This window comes from Aptenodytes forsteri, unplaced genomic scaffold (assembly GCF_000699145.1).
Source record: "Aptenodytes forsteri isolate BGI_AS27 unplaced genomic scaffold, ASM69914v1 Scaffold260, whole genome shotgun sequence".
Taxonomy (NCBI): Eukaryota; Metazoa; Chordata; class Aves; order Sphenisciformes; family Spheniscidae; genus Aptenodytes; species Aptenodytes forsteri.
The window spans coordinates 2,022,684-2,040,908 of NW_008795557.1; the positions used below are offsets into that span (position 1 = coordinate 2,022,684).

At 41.8% G+C, this 18,225-nt stretch overlaps 1 protein-coding gene across 4 annotated transcripts in view; it reads left to right on the forward strand.

Moving 5' to 3' along the window:
• The window catches only part of TSNARE1 (t-SNARE domain containing 1), a 337,590-nt gene that overhangs the window by 234,860 nt on the left and 84,505 nt on the right, over positions 1–18,225 (forward strand). For all 4 annotated transcript variants that reach the window (XM_009282164.1, XM_009282165.1, XM_009282163.1 and 1 more), the window contains 3 exons: positions 2,697–2,787; positions 6,438–6,512; positions 8,078–8,134. In XM_009282164.1, coding sequence (XP_009280439.1) covers positions 2,697–2,787; positions 6,438–6,512; positions 8,078–8,134 — 223 coding nt within the window. The remainder of the gene's footprint in view (positions 1–2,696; positions 2,788–6,437; positions 6,513–8,077; positions 8,135–18,225) is intronic.

Consider the following 18,225-nt stretch of genomic DNA (forward strand, 5'->3'; position numbering starts at 1 on the left):
ATAATAATAATAATAATAATAATAATAATAATAATAATAACCTATCTTGTTACCATTACATAATAAAATAAAATGCTGTGGGGAGTGGAGTTTCAAGACCTCTCTTTTAATGAAGATCTTAATAGCATTTAATGTAATTTAAATATAATCACGGTCTGATTCCTGAGCGTATCTCTGAGGCTGAAGAATAAGAAGTTAATTGTGCTGACAACATAGTGGGAAGTGCCAAAATCAAGCACCAGCATGTTGGTTAAAGTGCATTTTGAATTAAGAGGTGCAAGGCAGAACTTTTATTTTTTGTACTCCCATTCCCAGTTATTTTGCAGCAGTTCAGTGCAAAGTTTGTGTGCGGCATGGATTTATTACATAAGATATCTAACATAAAATTTACATTAGAATGCAAATGAAGGAGACTTTATTTAGCTTTAGAGATTGGGAAGGATCAAATGCATGAGCCTAACAAGCCATTTTACTTTGGGGATGGGGAATTGCTGGTATGTAAATCTCTGACTCGTTCTGTGGGCAGATAATTTAATGAGATCTGCAAAATGACTGGACGTCAACTCCAGCGCCTTGCATTGCATTAAGAGGAATTAGTTGTGGAAGTCTCAGTCTTGAAACTGCTGCTTATGAAATTCATGCACTTGGTGGCAAGATTTACTTGATTAAAAGACTGGGGACCAGGCTAACTTCGTACTCCTCAAGGTAGGCGATGTGACAGGTTTCAATTCCCAGCTCCCTGTCTTGCGATGACAGTGTAGAATACCTCTCTGTGGTAGGTATGAAGTCTTCCATCTCAAATTAAAAGTGAAGTAATTAGTCAACTGGTGCAGTGGGTCCTGGGATCATAAATAAATGAAATGCATTTTGATGAATGAATACAGAAATGGTATCTTAATTTAACTAAGGAGAGCTGAGAATAACTGGTTATTGGATCCAGTCTTATCTTCATATGAGATTATTTCTCTTTCCTGTGTGGTGCCAAAGGAGTCCATGCCTTCTGTGTGCTTGTTCAACCCTTAACATACATCTGAATTACTGTTCTGCAGCTAAGAGATGTTATCTTCATGGTATGCTAAGCTTTCATTTGTATACCTGGTAGGTACAATGCATAAAATTAAGTATACTTTTATCCTAGACAGCTTTCCCACCTGAGCTGTCTGCACAGAGATCTTGCTTAAGTGGAAAAAATAACGCCAAACTTTGCTAGGGGGGTGAATATCGCAGTTCATGGTGCCTATGTCCATCTTCCCTGACTAGATGGAAATGACAGTCAGTGGAGTGCTTGTTGAGAGGTCTCAATTTATTTGTAGTTAAGGTTGTGTTTGGTAAAGACTGTTTGGGGACTGGCCTTGTTCCTCAAAGGAGGCATCTTGCTTAAGTGGAAAAAAAAACGCCAAACTTTGCTAGGGGGGTGAATATCGCAGTTCATGGTGCCTATGTCCATCTTCCCTGACTAGATGGAAATGACAGTCAGTGGAGTGCTTGTTGAGAGGTCTCAATTTATTTGTAGTTAAGGTTGTGTTTGGTAAAGACTGTTTGGGGACTGGCCTTGTTCCTCAAAGGAGGTGCTGAAAGAGTTGACGTAAGTCTTGAAAGAGCTGGTCTCCATCAGTGCTGACAGAGAAGCAGGAAGGAGCTGAAGAGCCAGGACGGGCCATGGGTCTTCAGGACAGAGGGGCCATAAATAGTCATCTTAACATTTTTTAATCAGAGAACTTCCATTCACTCCACATCCTGCCCACCTTGAAAAAAGAGCACTGACAAATTAGTCTTTTCAATATAACCATGGCTCAAATATGTCCTCTAAGGGAGAAAAAAGATCAGTTTCTCCAGGTCTTTCTTGAGTCTTTCTAGAGTTTTTGATTGAAGCAGTATGGAAAACCACCCCTTTCGGACTAAAAATATGAGAAGCGCTCCCTGGGGAAGCTTAGAAGCCAAAAATGCCCTGTTGACCTTATAAAGCTTGAGAACTACTGGACTGAGCTAATAAATACCTTTGGGCAGCATTTATGTCTCTTCCCCCTACTTTGTGTGGTCCCGAACAGCAAAGCCAGCAACCAGTGCCTACAAGAAATAATGGTACTGGAATTTGGAATGTAAAAGAGAGGGACAACCATGACTGGAGAGGGGACTGGTTTGGCTCCCTGCCTGCCTGTTTCAGTGCTCGTAAAGCAGCACCGCACCTTCATGTTCACAGTGTTTTCCTCGAGATACTATGTCATTAGCAGGTAGATGATCATGGTAAGTATATTTGTCCTGCTCAATTTCTGTTGCTTCAAATTTCTCTTCTGAGTACAAAATTTTCCTGGGCAAGCCATCAGGTAACTCCCCAGTCCCATCTCTTTTTGCTCTACAACCCTTCTTTTGACAATTTTAGTTGCAATACCAACCATCAGTGATGGCCTTGTTACCTGTCCACCCCCTACTTTCAACTTATCTTCCCCCATTGACTTTGCACGTCCACCGCCACTGTCTTTGTGCTGATCACAGGAAGAACATTCTGGGCAGCTCCTTGCTAGCATTTCCTACAGCCTTCTGGCTGCTGTTGCTGGTCCAGACCCTGGACTCGCATAGTCCTACTGTGGCTCCATGTGCTGTGTGTTGTGTTGTTTCGTTTGCTCTGCAGCTTGATAAATTTCTGTGTCTCATTATGCAATTAATTTCAATTGCAATTCCCATCATCTCTTCTGCAGGCATGCAACCCAGCAGGAGACTAATAAAACCATCACGACTAGCACCAAAGCCATCAAGCAGCTGTCTGAGGTTGTTAGAGGCTCATCCAGGGTACGTGTCGTTCAAGATGCTGTTGGGGGAGAGTGCTGGGTCTTATGGAGGGAGGAATAATGAAAAAAGAAGTGGTAGTGGGTGCTTTAAAGCTGTTGAGCTCCATGTTTTGTTATAACTTCCATTTCTGTTACACAATAAACATCGCTCGCATTTATAAATGACCAATGGGAAAACAGCTGCACAAACCAGTTCTTCTCCCAAAACTGGATGATGTGGAATTGGAAATCAAGAGCTCATCGACGGAGCCTTGACTCACTTACACCTATCTCAGGGTCTTACTCAGCTTGGGTAAAAGTACTACAGGAATCACCTGGCTCCACATGAGTTTGGCATTGGTCAAAGACTCAGTTGTGCAGTGGGTGCACTGGGTGCAGATGAGTTTGGAAATGTGTTGAAGTGCACGGAAAGGGCAAAGCAGTGGAATATGTCTAGATACGATATTCATTCAGTGCTGTATCCTAGTGAGAAAGCAGCGGTGGGGATAAATAATTACAGGCTGCGGCCAGATCAGAGCAGGACATTGAATTACAATTGCCCCCACGGCAACCCCATCTGTTGAACGGAGAGACTGGTCTTCTGTCATCAGTAGGTTCAACTCATATGAACATCATTGTCACAGGGGTATGAATGATCCCCAATGGGACAAACAGAAGGTTTCTGACCTTTCCACAAAGACCTTTATACCCCATGTGTTCCTGCTGACTTTGGCCTGTGGTATGCATCATGGGGAAGAACAGAAGCATATTGTGGGGAGCAAACTCCAGCTGGTGTGAGAGTTGAGAAGTTTCACCCACATAACAGGTGATTCAGCAACTGAAATGAGAATAAGGACAATACTTTTCTACTTGATTCTGCCTAGCAGTTTTCTGTTACATTCTTGCTTCCAGCATTCATGTAGTTTCTGGGTCAGGAACTTACCTGAATTGGTGTTTTAAGCTCACTCACTTCCTGCCATTTTCCAAAGTCCTGTATTACTTCAACTCTGTTCTCACTGTCCTTCCACCTAGAAAAAACACTGCTCTAAATACACAACTCGTCTCTGTGCAAGTGTTTTTTACAGCCTGGATTTATGTCACTTGCCAACAGGCATATGAGATAAGGATTTAAGAGCTGAATCACCCCAGGCTACCTTTGTAACCTGTGGAGGACCATGTGCAATTCAGCCCACCTGAAAAAATGAATGGGTGATGGTCTGCTCCAGAGGATGGGGAGGAAAGCCTGGAATGACTGTTCTCCATACATAGACATTGACCTTACGCAGGCATCAACCTTAATACTTTGATCTTTTTTAACATGTTGCTTTGATTAGTGATGGACTACAAGGACTATTTTTTTTCCTTTTCGTGCATACTCCGAGAATAATTACATCAGAGCTTGATGAAACAGAAGATGCTTTCTTGGAGATATGGGGATCTGGGCTTTTTTTGTGCTGATCTCCTGGCTCCATTTCGTGACATAAATTGGGTCCGAAGGGAAATCAGGCAAGGTCACGTTAAACCCAATTATAGTGCCACACACAAATGACATTATTTGCCCTTGAAGCCCATGTAGTGTCCACTGAGGACTCTCAGGACAATAGCTTTTACGGTCGCAGGGAGAAAAATTGCTAAGTTAAAGGGAGAATATTTCAGAGCTGAAGGAAATAGGCACACAAACAATTATAGTAATATGAGGAATAAACTTGCCGCTCTCTATTGGCATCACATAATAGCTTTTTCTGCTCCCTGGTCAATTAATTTCACAAATTTTATTTTTTTACCTCTTCTTTTCTAACAGTGCGCAGTTTAAGTAATTAAACCTACAAATTTTGATATAAAGCCTGTAGCCCTCCTCCCTTATATAGAATAAATAGTTGCTGCTGGTCGGTACATCCCTCTTGGGGATCTGGGTAGCATTACAAACTTTCCTCCCATAAAACTTCTCACAGCATGAAAAGCCTTCCATTAATTTAGAGCTTTATAGTCAGTCCTTTCTGATCCATTATTCTGTGTATTGCTTTGCATGCACACACGGACAAAAAATATTTTTCTTTTCTTTCTTCCTTATTTTCCACCAATAACGCACTGCCAGCAAGGTGCACTGTGGGAGTTTCTCTAACTTCCCTTGAAGCTCCAAGTGCTGCTGGAGCTATTGGGAGTCAGGATGCCCAACTGAGCAAATTGATAGTATTTCAGGAGCAAAGATACTGATGTAAGTGGATCAGTGTGATACAAGGCAGGAGACTGATGTAAAAGAGCACATGGCTATTTTAAGGCTTCCTTTCAAACTAACCTCAAAGGACTTAAATAGAGAGGCCTATCTGGAATTCCAGGTTTTTGTAGGATGGGTGCTGGACCATTAGATCAGCCTTCCAGGGTGGCAATCTTTTCTTATTTTGCATGTTTAACAAACATAAGGTTTATAGACCTTTATCTGTAGAATGGGAATAATGATACTTGCCCTGTTCCAAAAATGGTTTTAAATTTTTGGGTGAAGAACTGTCAGATTGGGATCTTCTTCTGTGTATGAAAATACTACCATTAAAAATTAAAGATGTTTATCCCATCCTTTATAAAATTTACTTTTGTATTCTTAAGCGGTTGTCTGAATTAGCTGAAATTGCTGTAAAGTGAACGGTTCTGCTTAGTAGCTTTAGTGTAGATTGGGTTTTATTTGCTACTTGGTTTTCAAGGTGATGCCCCACTTCCTTGCAGTTCATTCCCCTCTGTAAAACCTGGACACGTGAGCTCCTGCACACCTGAAATCTGAGATCCAGGGGGTACAATAGTTCTAGGAGAATTTCCATTGCCTGACACTGTTTGGGTTTGGTCACTCCATCTGAGAGCAGCGATTTTGCAGCGTGTTGGATAGTTACGTCAGGCTAGACTGGGGTCTTCCTTCTGAGAACACTTTTGTTTAAAACATAGATTGGTATCTTGCTGGGGCAAACTCCAGACAGAAAGGCGGTGACATTTGGGTACATGTTTTGGAAAACATGGAAATAAGTTGGTTTCTGACAATCAGGCCCTAGGCCAGGCAGAAGGAAGGTTGTTGTGGCTGATGGACCTCTCGAGTCCAGTAAATCACCCATTGCCATCAAATGAGGTGATGAACTCCGTCATGGGGTATCATCCAAATAAAGGACTTTTTATAGGAGGGTCCCTTGGGTCTCCAGCAGGTAATCTGAGGCTGGATTTTAGTAAGTAGAAGCAGGATACCATACTACAACCGTTCGGTTCTTTTGATGTCAGTAAGGTATTAATTGGCTTGTGTTTCACAATCTTTAAGAACTGATATTGGAGTGTGACCCCCTTCATGCAGCAAGCAGGACAGCAAAATGTCCCACTATATATCCCTGCCACCAAAGGTGTCCAGTTCAGATAGCAGACCACACAGTACTCATGACTTGAGTGCTATCTTGAATATCCAAGGTGACATTTTTTTAATTGCTTTGGCCTGAAAGATCAAAGCATCTTGTGCTCCCTTCCAAAAATAAAACCTCGTAGCATCCTGGCAGCCCCAGTGAAATTGAATTTTTAGAATACTATTTGCGCCCACTTTGTTTACTTAGTGTCTCCCACCAGAACTGTTTCCCGTGGTCACAGACAGTCTACTAGTTGATTTATCTCTACAGACCTGCTAACCACACCTCTGTTTTTCCAAAACAGCAAGAGCGACTTCAGCTGGACAGGCTGAAGAACCAGTTGTCTGATGCCATCCAGAGATACGGAGCTGTGCAGAAGGTGGGGGTCTCTCTTGGTTCCACTCTTGCGTATGTGAGTTTGGCAATGTGTTACATGGGAGCGAGCGTGGCTCCCAGGAGCATGGAGCATCTCCACAGAGCTACTCACATGCAGTTTCCTCCCTCTTTTCTTACTTTATCAGTCAAGAAGTGTATCATTACATTGGAATATGCGCACGCATACGACTGCAGAACAATTCAGCAGCAATGGAAAAGAAAAAAAAGTGTGCTCTTGCCAGCTGTGTGTCTGCTAGGACCTTCAATGGTTCCCCTGGCTTAGCCATGACATTATTTTGGTGTGTCTCCACTTTCAGGGGAGAAGGAGAAGTGATTGCACAGCGGCCCTTGCACCTTTTCTGCTTACAGAAAATGTGCGGGCACCATTGCTAATTTAAATGTTAACCCACCTTACGGCTCTGCTGTGTTACACGGCTTTGCCAGAAGGTCTCCGAACACATCTTGTGGTTTGGACCTCTCCTCAAGATCAAGCTGTTTAATGAAACAAACAAAACCTGAACTCCAGCTCTTTCATTTGCTTCTTGCTCTCCCACTTTACCCTGGGGAGGCTCTACTGACGAGCAGATTTGCTTTGCTTTTAAACACTGTAGTAATGATTTAAATTTACCATCCTCAAACTGCTTCTCTCCCCTGCAGTAACAAGTTTGAACATGTATCTGGATTAATTGAATCCTATGCAAATACAACCTGGACAAACTCTGCTTGCTTTCTTACACTGCTCTAGTGAGTTTGACCCATGCCTGCAACACATGGGAAGAATATATTGTGATTATAGAGGTGTAATGAAATTTGGCTGGCAACATGCTCTTCATAATGTATCGCTATCAGAAACACTCTGTACTGATTGATTTCGCAACACTGGCTGCCGATGGTTTAAAAATAAATAAATAAATGAACGAATAAAAGTACACAAAATTGCATTTCAATAACATTTATATTATGTAATAGCATTGCATTATCTCTAGCATTATCTCATATTTTTAATTATTTCTCTGTCCTATCCAAAAGCCTAAGTGTGGGGTTTTTAAATGAAATGACCTTATCCCATTAAATGACAAGCTGGAAGGATTCAGGTGAAGGGCTCCACCCCCACATACACACACCTTTTTTATGCTTTTTTTTTTTAATGTTCATGAGTACAATCCATCTGAACTGAACATGTAGGGTTGTTTTTTTTTTTTTAAAAACTGTCATCAATTCAGAAGTGCCAAAATTAGCCACTGCAGTTTGTGAATGCCCGGTTGCGTCAGGAAACCAATCTGAGTGGTAAATTGCTACTTATCCACGTCCTAGCTGTCATTTCTTAAATGCGTGTTTCAGTTTTGATAACCTTGTCATTCTGGAAGCTTTGAAGACTTTTAATTCCTGCAAGACCAAACTTTTCAATGCGGTTATACTCCCTTTCTTTTTCTAAGTAATAAGAGTTTTCTCTATGTCCTTTTCTTTAAAAATCAGAAGAAATAGCTTCATATGATTCCTTCCCTAAATATTTGGACTCTCTTTTCTCAGCCATTTTCCCTCTTTTTTTTTTTTTTTCCATTTTTGCAGAAAATAGCAGAGAAATCCAAAGCTTTGCTTCCTACTGGGCAGAGAAGTACCAAACAGGTAAGTTCGTGTGTGTCTCTGTGTTTGACAGTAAGTGCATTGCTAAAAAAGGGCTGTTTTCTAACCCCACTAATGATGCTGAAGAGCATAGTGCTCCCCCACTACCTTTACTGAAGCCAGTGAGATGGTTTTCAAATAGAGATTTATGACATCTTTGGAGGTGGAAGATACAGGACCCAGGAAAAAAGACATATGTAATACCTGTTTAATTATTCTCTGCTTTTCTGTTCTCATGGGGCTGTTTTTCCCTTCTTGATGGGAGTTCTGTCTACTCTGAAATATATCAAAGAGCTGTCCTGTACCCCCTCCTCTGGGAGATGGGCTCTTAGGCTGAGTGAAATCACACACCAAGTGCAATTTCGTAGAAGGAAGTAAGAGGGTTTTTTACCAAATCTCTCTCCTCAGTTTTAAGAGGGATCATGTATCCTGTGTTCTTCGGCTACATTACACTGTGGTTAACTATTATATATATGCAGAGCCTTTTTTTTCTCTTTTTACTCATATTAGGAACTTTGTCAATTAATAAATACTATGTGTAATCAGAGTATATACATTATAATTTTGTGCATATATTTAGTTTCATACGTACATGCATATGTGTGTATATATGAAATATAATTAAATGTATTTGTGCCTGTGCACATGTAACATGATTAAAAGTGTAAAGATATGTATGTGTATATATATGTGTTTATATGTGTATGTGCGTAGTCTTTCACAAATAGTAATGCAAAATACTATATATGTAAGTAGTAATGCAAAATGCTATATATGTGATATGCGTGTGTGTGTATAAGAAATCTCCCCAGATTTCAATGAGAGGTTTGATGCCAGGAGATCAGTTAGCTGTAGTATGAGTCCAGCAGAGATTAGGTTGGCCTTTCAAGTCCTACACACTAAAAAGCTTTTAGGTATTTGCAACTGATATGCCACCAAAAAGCAGAACTCTGTGCCTAAATCCAGTGAATATTTCTGATATTATTGATACCCTTGTCTCTTCTTTTAAGGGGCAGTCAGCAGGTTTTCTGCTTTCCTGATGAATCTTCATTCCCTACCTTGTTGTGCCACCCGGTTTTCTATATCCTCCTCAACGTGTGTATATGAAATAGTTGTTCTTTGTAACATTAATGCTTCTCTGTAAAGAAGGGTGAAACGATGCCACCGAAGACCCTACCATTAGGGCAAGCCAATGGACCAGAGCTTTAATATTAGATAGGTTTCAAGCAATCACAATTCTGCATCAGACCTTCTTGTCACTTAGTTGGTTTTAGGTGGTTAGCGGCAATGAAACTAAGGCCTTTGTGTGCCAAAGGGCTAATGTATTCCTTTACCCTTATTGAGTGTTCCCACCGCCCCCTTTGGAGTGATGGTGCACACATGTTGCTCTTCAGCTATGTGTTTATAGAAACGTTATAGCTTATTTTTGTCCACCAACTGGTGATCTGTTTTGAACATGGGTATTGTGCACGGTCACCAATAGCGTACTCTTGAATGATGGTCAAATCCACCAGACGTCAAACATATATTGGTTTTGATGATTGAGCTCAGAGATAAGGGGGTTTGTTTTGTGCAAATTAGCTGTGATTTGTTTTCATGCCATCTATATTATATCACTTCTCGTGCTTTTAACCAACTTTGTTACATTACTGTCGGTGGAGTGGATTGCAGAGGTGGGAACAGCTCTGGTCTTGCCTGGACTACCATATGGTTGCATGGCCATGGCTGTTCCATATGATACGGGACACTGCTGGACCATCCTATTAACCAGTGCTAATAGGATGAAGAGAGCTAATTACTGCATAGCTGTTGTGCATCCCTGCACCTGGAGTAAGCCTGGATGCAATCAACTTTTTTGGTATACTGAAAATGGCTGATGACTCCAAAAACAACTTTCTCTGGAAGGCAGCAGAGTTTTAATAGGGGAAAAAAACCAAGATGTCGGATAAAAGTACTCAAATCTTGGAGACAAGTGATGGTGGGGGTGGCGGTAAAGGGAGGCTGCAGGAAGAATTGGACAGAGACAAATCCCTTTGCCTTAAAACAGGTAAGAATCCTACCCGTTAGGACACTGTAGCAGTAACAGTTTGGTGTGGGTCAGGCAGCATCAGCAGAAATTGTGTTAAACTGCATCAGCTGCAGGTTGTTTCTCCTTGTAGCTGTCACTTGCAAGTGAATGCTGGTGGTTGGCTTCGGTGCATTATGAAAAAGAAGGGGGTTGTAGTATGTCCTTGACAAGATGCTTCTGACTCAGCAATAAGCTTGATCATGCCCAAGAGCACGTACTTTTCATGCAGTGACACTTGCTTGGGCTGGGGACACGTGAGGTTTCATGCAAACTCCTTGACAAGGAAGAAAGTTAATTCACATCTGTTTCAGCTTTCCTATACATTTGCAGCTTCACACGTGTCTTCTTTTCTTCCTCTTTCAAATATAAAAAGAGAGAAATTAAATGTATAAAACCTGATGAAGGGAATGCAGTGGTGTGACTGTTTTTTACTTATTATTATTTTTCTGTCTACAAATGGGTCAGGACATGCAAAATTATAGTTCCCACAGCAACCATAACCTGACCACTATGTGCATATATTAAGGCATCAAAGTTAACACCCTATACAGTAATGCAAAATACTGCATATGTTCAGGTGACCTGATTTATGGGTCTTGTGAGACTGCATGGTGAACTTCTTGACTTGGTGCAGATCCAGTCTTGATTCAAATGCTGCTTGCCTGCAGGGCTTCGTTTTGTTTTATTTATGCTTACTACAGAAAATTATACGAGGTTTGAAGAATGCTAGTTTTTCTGTATACGTGTCCCTGTAATTCTTGTCTTCTGTTGGTGGGTGGGAAAGGTAAGATGTTTGGTAACACAAACTCTAATAAGTTCCCTTTAGGGAGTAATTGATTCCTTAGACCCATGTAACAGGTAAAAATTGGAAAGTGAAGGTTTGGGAAAAGTATTCTCCTGCCCATCGTGGTTTGCTGTAAGTACTGTTTAATTGAGTTTGTTTATTTATAAAAGCAAAAGAAAGGCATTGATCCAAAATTCATTGAAGCCCGAAGTTATATAAATTCTTAATCAAATATGTGTTTGTAGGAATGTATTTGTGTGGGGGCAAATCGATGTAGTTCTATAGGTGTGTTACTGCATATATTGAAAGACACAAATTTTTACTACGCTAAATGATCGTTGTTGAACGTGAGTTGTGGTAACTATTTGAAAAAAGCCCTTTAGCTTGGATCTGTGAAAGCAATTGTAGATATTGACCCAGTGGCCAAAATGAGACCTCAGAAGTCTCATTAAGGGAGTGCACAGGGGAATCCTGGAAAGCAGCTTTCCATTTATGAGAAATGCTGTTGCGGCATACAGCAGAGACGGTAATGTATTTGGTGATATGGTTGCCTCTGGTTCCTGCCTACGTATGGGGCAGACGTGCCTCGAATCCCACCTTCTCCCCCTGCACAGACACACCTTGGTGCAAAGCAGCTGTTCCTCCTTCCAGGCAGAGAGTCCACTGTCGGAGAGGAGGTATTTCAGGTGTCCCCCATAACAGCCTGGGACAGTGTGGTCGGTGGTAGGGGAGGCTGGATAGCTGAGTAGACCTGTCCTCTTGGGCTAAGTCCATCCCACAGTGCAACAGTTGGGTATAATAAAATATGATAATATTCTAATAGCACAGAATAGATTATCCATAATATTAAAATAATAAATGATAGCCTGCAGAAATTCCACAAAAAAGCCAATAATCCCTCTGAGCATAGGAGATTAAAATAATCCTTCTTTTTAATTCAATTATTGTGCATCTAACATCAACCACTTCCCATAGAAAGAAGAATATGTTATTGTGCCCAGGACTGAATGATTTCGAGTGATATTAAACCCAACAGCAGACTAGGCTGAAAAGCTGAGGGCTCCTAGGGATCCGTCCTGGCAGCACCTAGCAGGGACAGCCCAGTTTGTGCATCCTTACTGCACCTGTGACGTGCCTTCAGGCCACCTCCATCTTTCCTGGACCCTCACTGACCACACTTAGCCGTCTATCTTCTCAACTAATGAGGAGGAAAGTGGGCTTTCTCACCGTGTAGACTTTGTGGGTGGTTCCCCAAAAGGAGTGGGAGAGGGGGAAGCACAGCTCTGTTTTAGCTGAGGAATGAGTTTTAAACTAAAACTACACCAAAAATCTGAACAGGCTTTTTTTTTTTTCTTCCCTTTTTTAAAGAGGAAACTTTCCTGGCAATTTTTAGAAATTAAAATTACAGTAATTGTCATAATGTAATCGCACCCCTCTTCATTTCCTGCTGCTCACGGGGAGAGAGAAGGATAATTACTGCTCTGGAACATGGCTGTTGCCAAAAGAGATGCCTTTGTTTCTTATTCCGTAAACCTACTTGATCCTTCTCTCAAAGGTCAGTAGTTTTTTTATGTTTCTTAGGAGCACAAAAATGGGTAATAAACCTCTATTTGCATATACAAGCTTCTTTCTCCTGACTGCATCAATTTATTCACGCTTTAAATGGACTTCCTTCTCACAGGAAGCATCATTTCTCTCTTTCTTCCTGTGTTTATGAAGTTGTTCTTTTTTATGTGATTAGAGTAAAATTCTCATTTTGGGGCAGCAAGATCCAATCCTTGCCTTTATGGGAGAATAATTTCTTGGCAATAATATCTGCATAAACTGCATATATGTATGTGTGTGTGTAATGACTCTAGTTACTTGGGCTTCTATTTTTACAGGGTCCTTATCATGGTAGATGCTGTAGAAGCACAGCTATTAGATTGTGCCACCCTGAGGATTTCGCAGGCTAAGCAAACGCCACCAGGCTGTTCTGAACGATAATTAACGATGAGTTTTCAATGCAGTAGGTGCTCTTCCTGCTGGAAGTCCAAAGCTGAGTTTGAAACTGGCTTCGACGTTTGGGAGAGGTTGTGGTGTGTATTTTTCTTAAATGCAGAATTCAATTTCTCACAATCAGAGTAACAGCTTTTGCCCCCACAAATGGAGCTCTTTATTTACGCATTTATCTTATTGACTCTAACTTCTTATCTTAGAACTCATCCCAGTTGCTAATGTTCCAGTCTGGCTGGTATATCTTAGGAAATCAAGCCTTAGCTTTGGTGATAATGTATCTTGCATGTGTGGTAGTAATTGCTGTGTCTTTTCAAGGTCATTTGGTATTCAGCTACTTCTGCAAAAAGTGTTATTTCAATAATGTCAACTTTGTTTTAAATGACTATGCATCCATTAAAAGCCATATTCTAATCAACCCACTCCTCTGCTCCTAGGGCTGTCAATATGGAGCATTTAAATCACACGGCTATTTTTTCTTGACTTTATTTAAGTGTGGGCTTTTGTTTGGTTTGTGGGGTTTTTTTAAGGCGGTCATTAAAGCAATTTTCCTAAGACAATTTTTTTTTTTTCCTTTTTCTGCCTGTTTAGGGGTAGGGAAATAGATTCTGATCCAGGGGTTTAATAAGTGGATGGAAATAGATTCATACCTGCTTTTTTTAATTTGCTCCCTATATTCCCAAGGGAGGTGGAATCTATTCTGAATGGCCCAAAGTACTGCCCTTGCGCTGCTTCCAGTGGGTCTGCTTTTCTGCTCAGCATGCCCATGATCTTGCAAAAAAATGCCAGTGGGTTTTATAGACATGGTACTTCACTAACTAACCATTAAACTCCATCTCTGATGTTTCAGGGATGCAGCACTTTGCAACTGTAAGAGTTAAAATGAAGGATCTTCCATCCTTAAAGGCAATAAAACCTGCACCGCAGCCTTTGGGAAAATGCCCATATTCTTCGTGCTGCCTGTGGCTGTGCACAGGTTTTGTGGGGCAACGGGAGTGCTCAGGACTTCAGTGTTGCATGGAAAAATGTGTAAGAAAACCCCCAAATCCTACTATATCTGTAAAGGAGGTAATTTGCAAAGGTTAGAAGCATGAGCTTCCAGTAACATATAGCCCCCTATTCTACAAAAGGAGAAAAATAAGAAAAGACCAAATCCTCCCCAAACCTGCCATTTCCTAAATTGCCCAAGCAACTTCAGCATGGTGGATTTTCCTTAGCAATCCCCTATCAAGTGCCTGTCATGGGATAAGCCCGCTTTGCTTGCCCGTGTCTGCTGATGTAGCTAGAAGCTGCAGCTGCCTATATCAGCACCCGAGCAAAGGATTTTGTATTCATTAGCTCGGTTTTCTGGTTCGTTGGGATTTTTTTTTGTTTGTTTCTTTGTGGGTTTTTCTTTTTTTATTTTTCCTTTTGTTTGAGTGAGAAAGGACAGAGGTTTTTATGTGGGCAGAGGATGAAGGCAGGGGAAGGGTTTCTTTTGTACGAAGCCTCCTCCACAGCAGCTCGCTGGCTTCGCACGCCGTGCTGATGCCGCTCTCCTCTCCCCTACTCCAGCTCTGAGTCATTGCCGGAGCCATCTCACAAACCGAAGGGCTGTTTTGTCTGGAACGAGCCAACCTCACTGCCCAGCTCTGCAAGCACTTGCTTTTATGCTCCCCAATCCTGGGGCCACTGTTCCTCACCCCATGCTGGCGAGGACCCCGCCGGGAGGGCTGCGCATGGGAAAAGGTGATGTTGGGGTTGCGTGGAGGCATTTGAGGTCATGGGATGAAATGCTGGCATGAATGTGCCTTGTTACTAGGAGAGAGTGCTTTTGCCGAGAGCAAATCTGTATTGTGCCCAGAGGCTCGGACAGATAACATAACTCAACTGGTATCCACATTATTATTCTTCCATAGCCAGTGACAGCTCTGCAAATATTTTTCCCCATTGCTTGTGGTAGCTGCCCTGGGTAGTTGCAGTGCTCCTTTCTCCTCCCGGCTGCTAAATGTAAAGGATTTTGCAAATACCCATGTCTTCTTTCATGCCAAATCAGGGTCATTCGTGGAGGTGATTGCCATGCTCGTAAAGATAGGAAAAACTCTTCTCACTTGTTGCATCAGATCTGGCCACGGTCTCACAGAGTGCTGGCTCCTGTTTTCTCATGAGTACTGTTTTTGCACAACGAGTGTGGGCAGCGCTTTGCTGCGTGGTCTCAGTCAGCACTGCTGACGTGGCTGTGTATATCTATAGTTATAGATGTAGATATGCGTATCTACAGCTCTGTCTACATCTACAGCTACATCTGCATTTACATAATTATAAATATAGATACAAATATAGATATAAATATATATTAATATGACTATAAATATTAAAATAAACATTAATATAAATAAATACAGTGACAGGTGTAGCCGGTTGGATGGATATTCACCTTGGTCGGAGAGCTTTGTCCTTGCACGCAGCTTTTCTGGGCAGTGAGGGTCACCTTTGGCAGCACTGTCAGATCTGTGCTGACAGCAGTGTAACAGCAGAGCAAATGCAGGCCAAGATCCCAGAGCTGATGAAACATAGGCTGGGTCTGTAGGACACGTGTGGCCATGATGGAGGTAGTATAATTATGAAAAACAGACCTCTGCATCAGTCTGTAAGCTTGGATTTTGTTCACTCTAGGTCAGTGGCTTTTCTTCCCTATATATTCTTTTTTTTTTTTTTTTTTCCCTGTGCAGGAGCATGATGATATAGCAAGTAAGTGGATGGTTTTGCCCACTGCAAGTGGAAGTGGTTCCTGCTGGTGTGATGGGGATGCTCGTACGACCTGATCCACCTCCCCTCCTTCAACCCCACCTTGCAGGAGTTGCACTGCAAGAGTCTAAATTGACTTTTGCCCTGGCAAAGATCTCGCAGTAACTAGAGAAACAAATGTGAAACTTTACTGAGTGTGTCACCTTTCTCCAAAGTGAATGCAGTGTTATTTAATGCATTTAAACCCCCCTGTGGAGATAGATTATTGAAAGGAAGGAAATTGTATTCTTCTAAACCCACTTTGATGGCTGCATTTATCACATGATTCAATGTGAACAGCAACGGTATTTTCCCATGAAACAAATGTATTTGGAAATAGGTTAACCCTTGCTTCACCAGGTTGAAGACAGAAGTAATATTTAGTGACCTTTCTAAATCCAGCTGATTTGTTTTCAGGGTCTCAATAACCAATGTTATAGCCACCATATAATTCAAAGATATTTAACTCCTTTCACTCCTGTGTAGAGGGCAGTGCTGTTACCGCCCCTATACTGTATATCATCCATGAAATGCCATCTGATGCTCCAGCTATTGCACATACCAGCCCCAAAATCGACCTGGCATGGTAAGACAAACTTGCTATCTCAGACTTTTTCAGCTGATCACAATTATTCCTGGTTTACTGCAAACACAAGGGAACACAGGACCAGGCTTATAATTTGGACTTTTTGTTCTGTTACTTAGTTCTGGTGCTCAGCTAAAAACTGTAATCCAAGTTTGTGTTATTTTGCCAAATGAAGCTTCTACTGATGTTTCGGTTTGTTATGGAGTTTCATCTTCACTTTTAGAGATAACCCAGGATGCTCGAATACCTTTGGAGTTAAACCGTAAAGCTGGACGTATATCAGAGAGGTAATTTATATATAGTTTCTTATAAAGTACACCGGGATCTGTGAGATAAGGCATGTGCTGCAGATGATGTTTCATGTCGTTATTTTTAAGCTGATAGCAATAGTCCATGTGATAAATAAAATAAATGTGTGTTCACCTAAACACAGACGGTGGTTCTCCCTTATAACTCTCACAAACTTCTCAATTTGAGAAGGTGCCTGTGTAGCAAATAATTCCCTTAAGTTTAAGAGGCTTCTTCAGCTATGTCCGACTGTCCCAAAGCTGAAATGAGGTGGTGGTTCACAACATGTGCCATGGACAAACCCTGCTGAAAATTCCCAGGACATGCTCCCATAGATGGGAATGAAATGGGAGTTGGACCCAATGATCCTTATGGGTCCCCTCCAACTTGAGCTATTCTATGATTTCTATGAATGAAAGGACTGAGCCATGAGTGTTGTTCACCACTGCTACTGTCAGGAGCAAATCAACGTTGCATGGCTGGTATCTGCTTAGCATCGCCTGTGTGCCTCTTCATGCCTGCAAACTGTGGATGAATCCTGGGGGAAGTGATGCAGCCAAGCTATCACGGGTATTCTCTTGCGGGTGTTCAAACGGGCAGTTTGTCATTTCAGCAGCAAGATGACAAGAATGCATCGTACTGTTTCCCCTGCAGTAAAACACAGTAGCACTTTGCAGTGTCCCCTTCATTAATCCTGCTTTAATTAAAGCTGTGTTACCATGCAGTACACTGGGATGAGCATTAGGCAGTCGGTCACTCTGGCGAGCCTTGCATCAAATGGGTTTGGTGCAAGAGGACTTTTACGCTGCTCCCTGCATCAGGTAAGGCCTCAATCTCATCTCCAGTCTCTCTGTGCTCAACTTGAGTACTTGTCTTCTCCAGATGCTGGAAGGGAGCTGGGAATGGTAGAGCAAGGAAGGTTTTTCCCTCATGGGTCATTTTCCCACATGGATCATTCTGATATCCTAGACAAATGCAGTATTTCCCATGATAAAAGAAAAATAAGTTATTACACGTTTTATTTATTTATTTATTTTCATGTGATGGGTCAGAGCCTTGTGAAAACAGACAGTTGCACTGTCTGTTTGCAGTGTGCGGCACTGCCAAGGGGCACCGAGTGAAGGAAAGCCAACCTTCTGCCCCTGTTTGTGCAACTTCCCAAAGCAAAACTCACACCACAGGCAGGAGGTTCCCAAGGTCCTCCTTGGCACAGAGACCAAGGCATGGGAAAGCCTATACAGGTTACACTTCTGCATGGAGAAACTGGCTGGAAATAGGTCAAAAAAAGGCTTATTTCCATGTACCCAGTTTTCTATGGGGCAAAGCTGAAGATCCTGCTTCCAATCTGTGCAAGCCCTGGATCTGTTGTGAGTTGTGGTTTGCGTACCTCACTTGGATAAAATGAAAAGCTTCAGTATTTTATTTTCTACCCTCGCTCAGCCTGTAAGCTTCTGAATGAAATAAAACTATTGGGATGGTTCCTAGAACCTTAATTCAATATTACACGTGATACAACTGAATCTCTTGAGCTGCAGAGTTCCTTGCTTTAAGAAGGATTTTCCCTTCCCTTCCCTTCCCTTCCCTTCCCTTCCCTTCCCTTCCCTTCC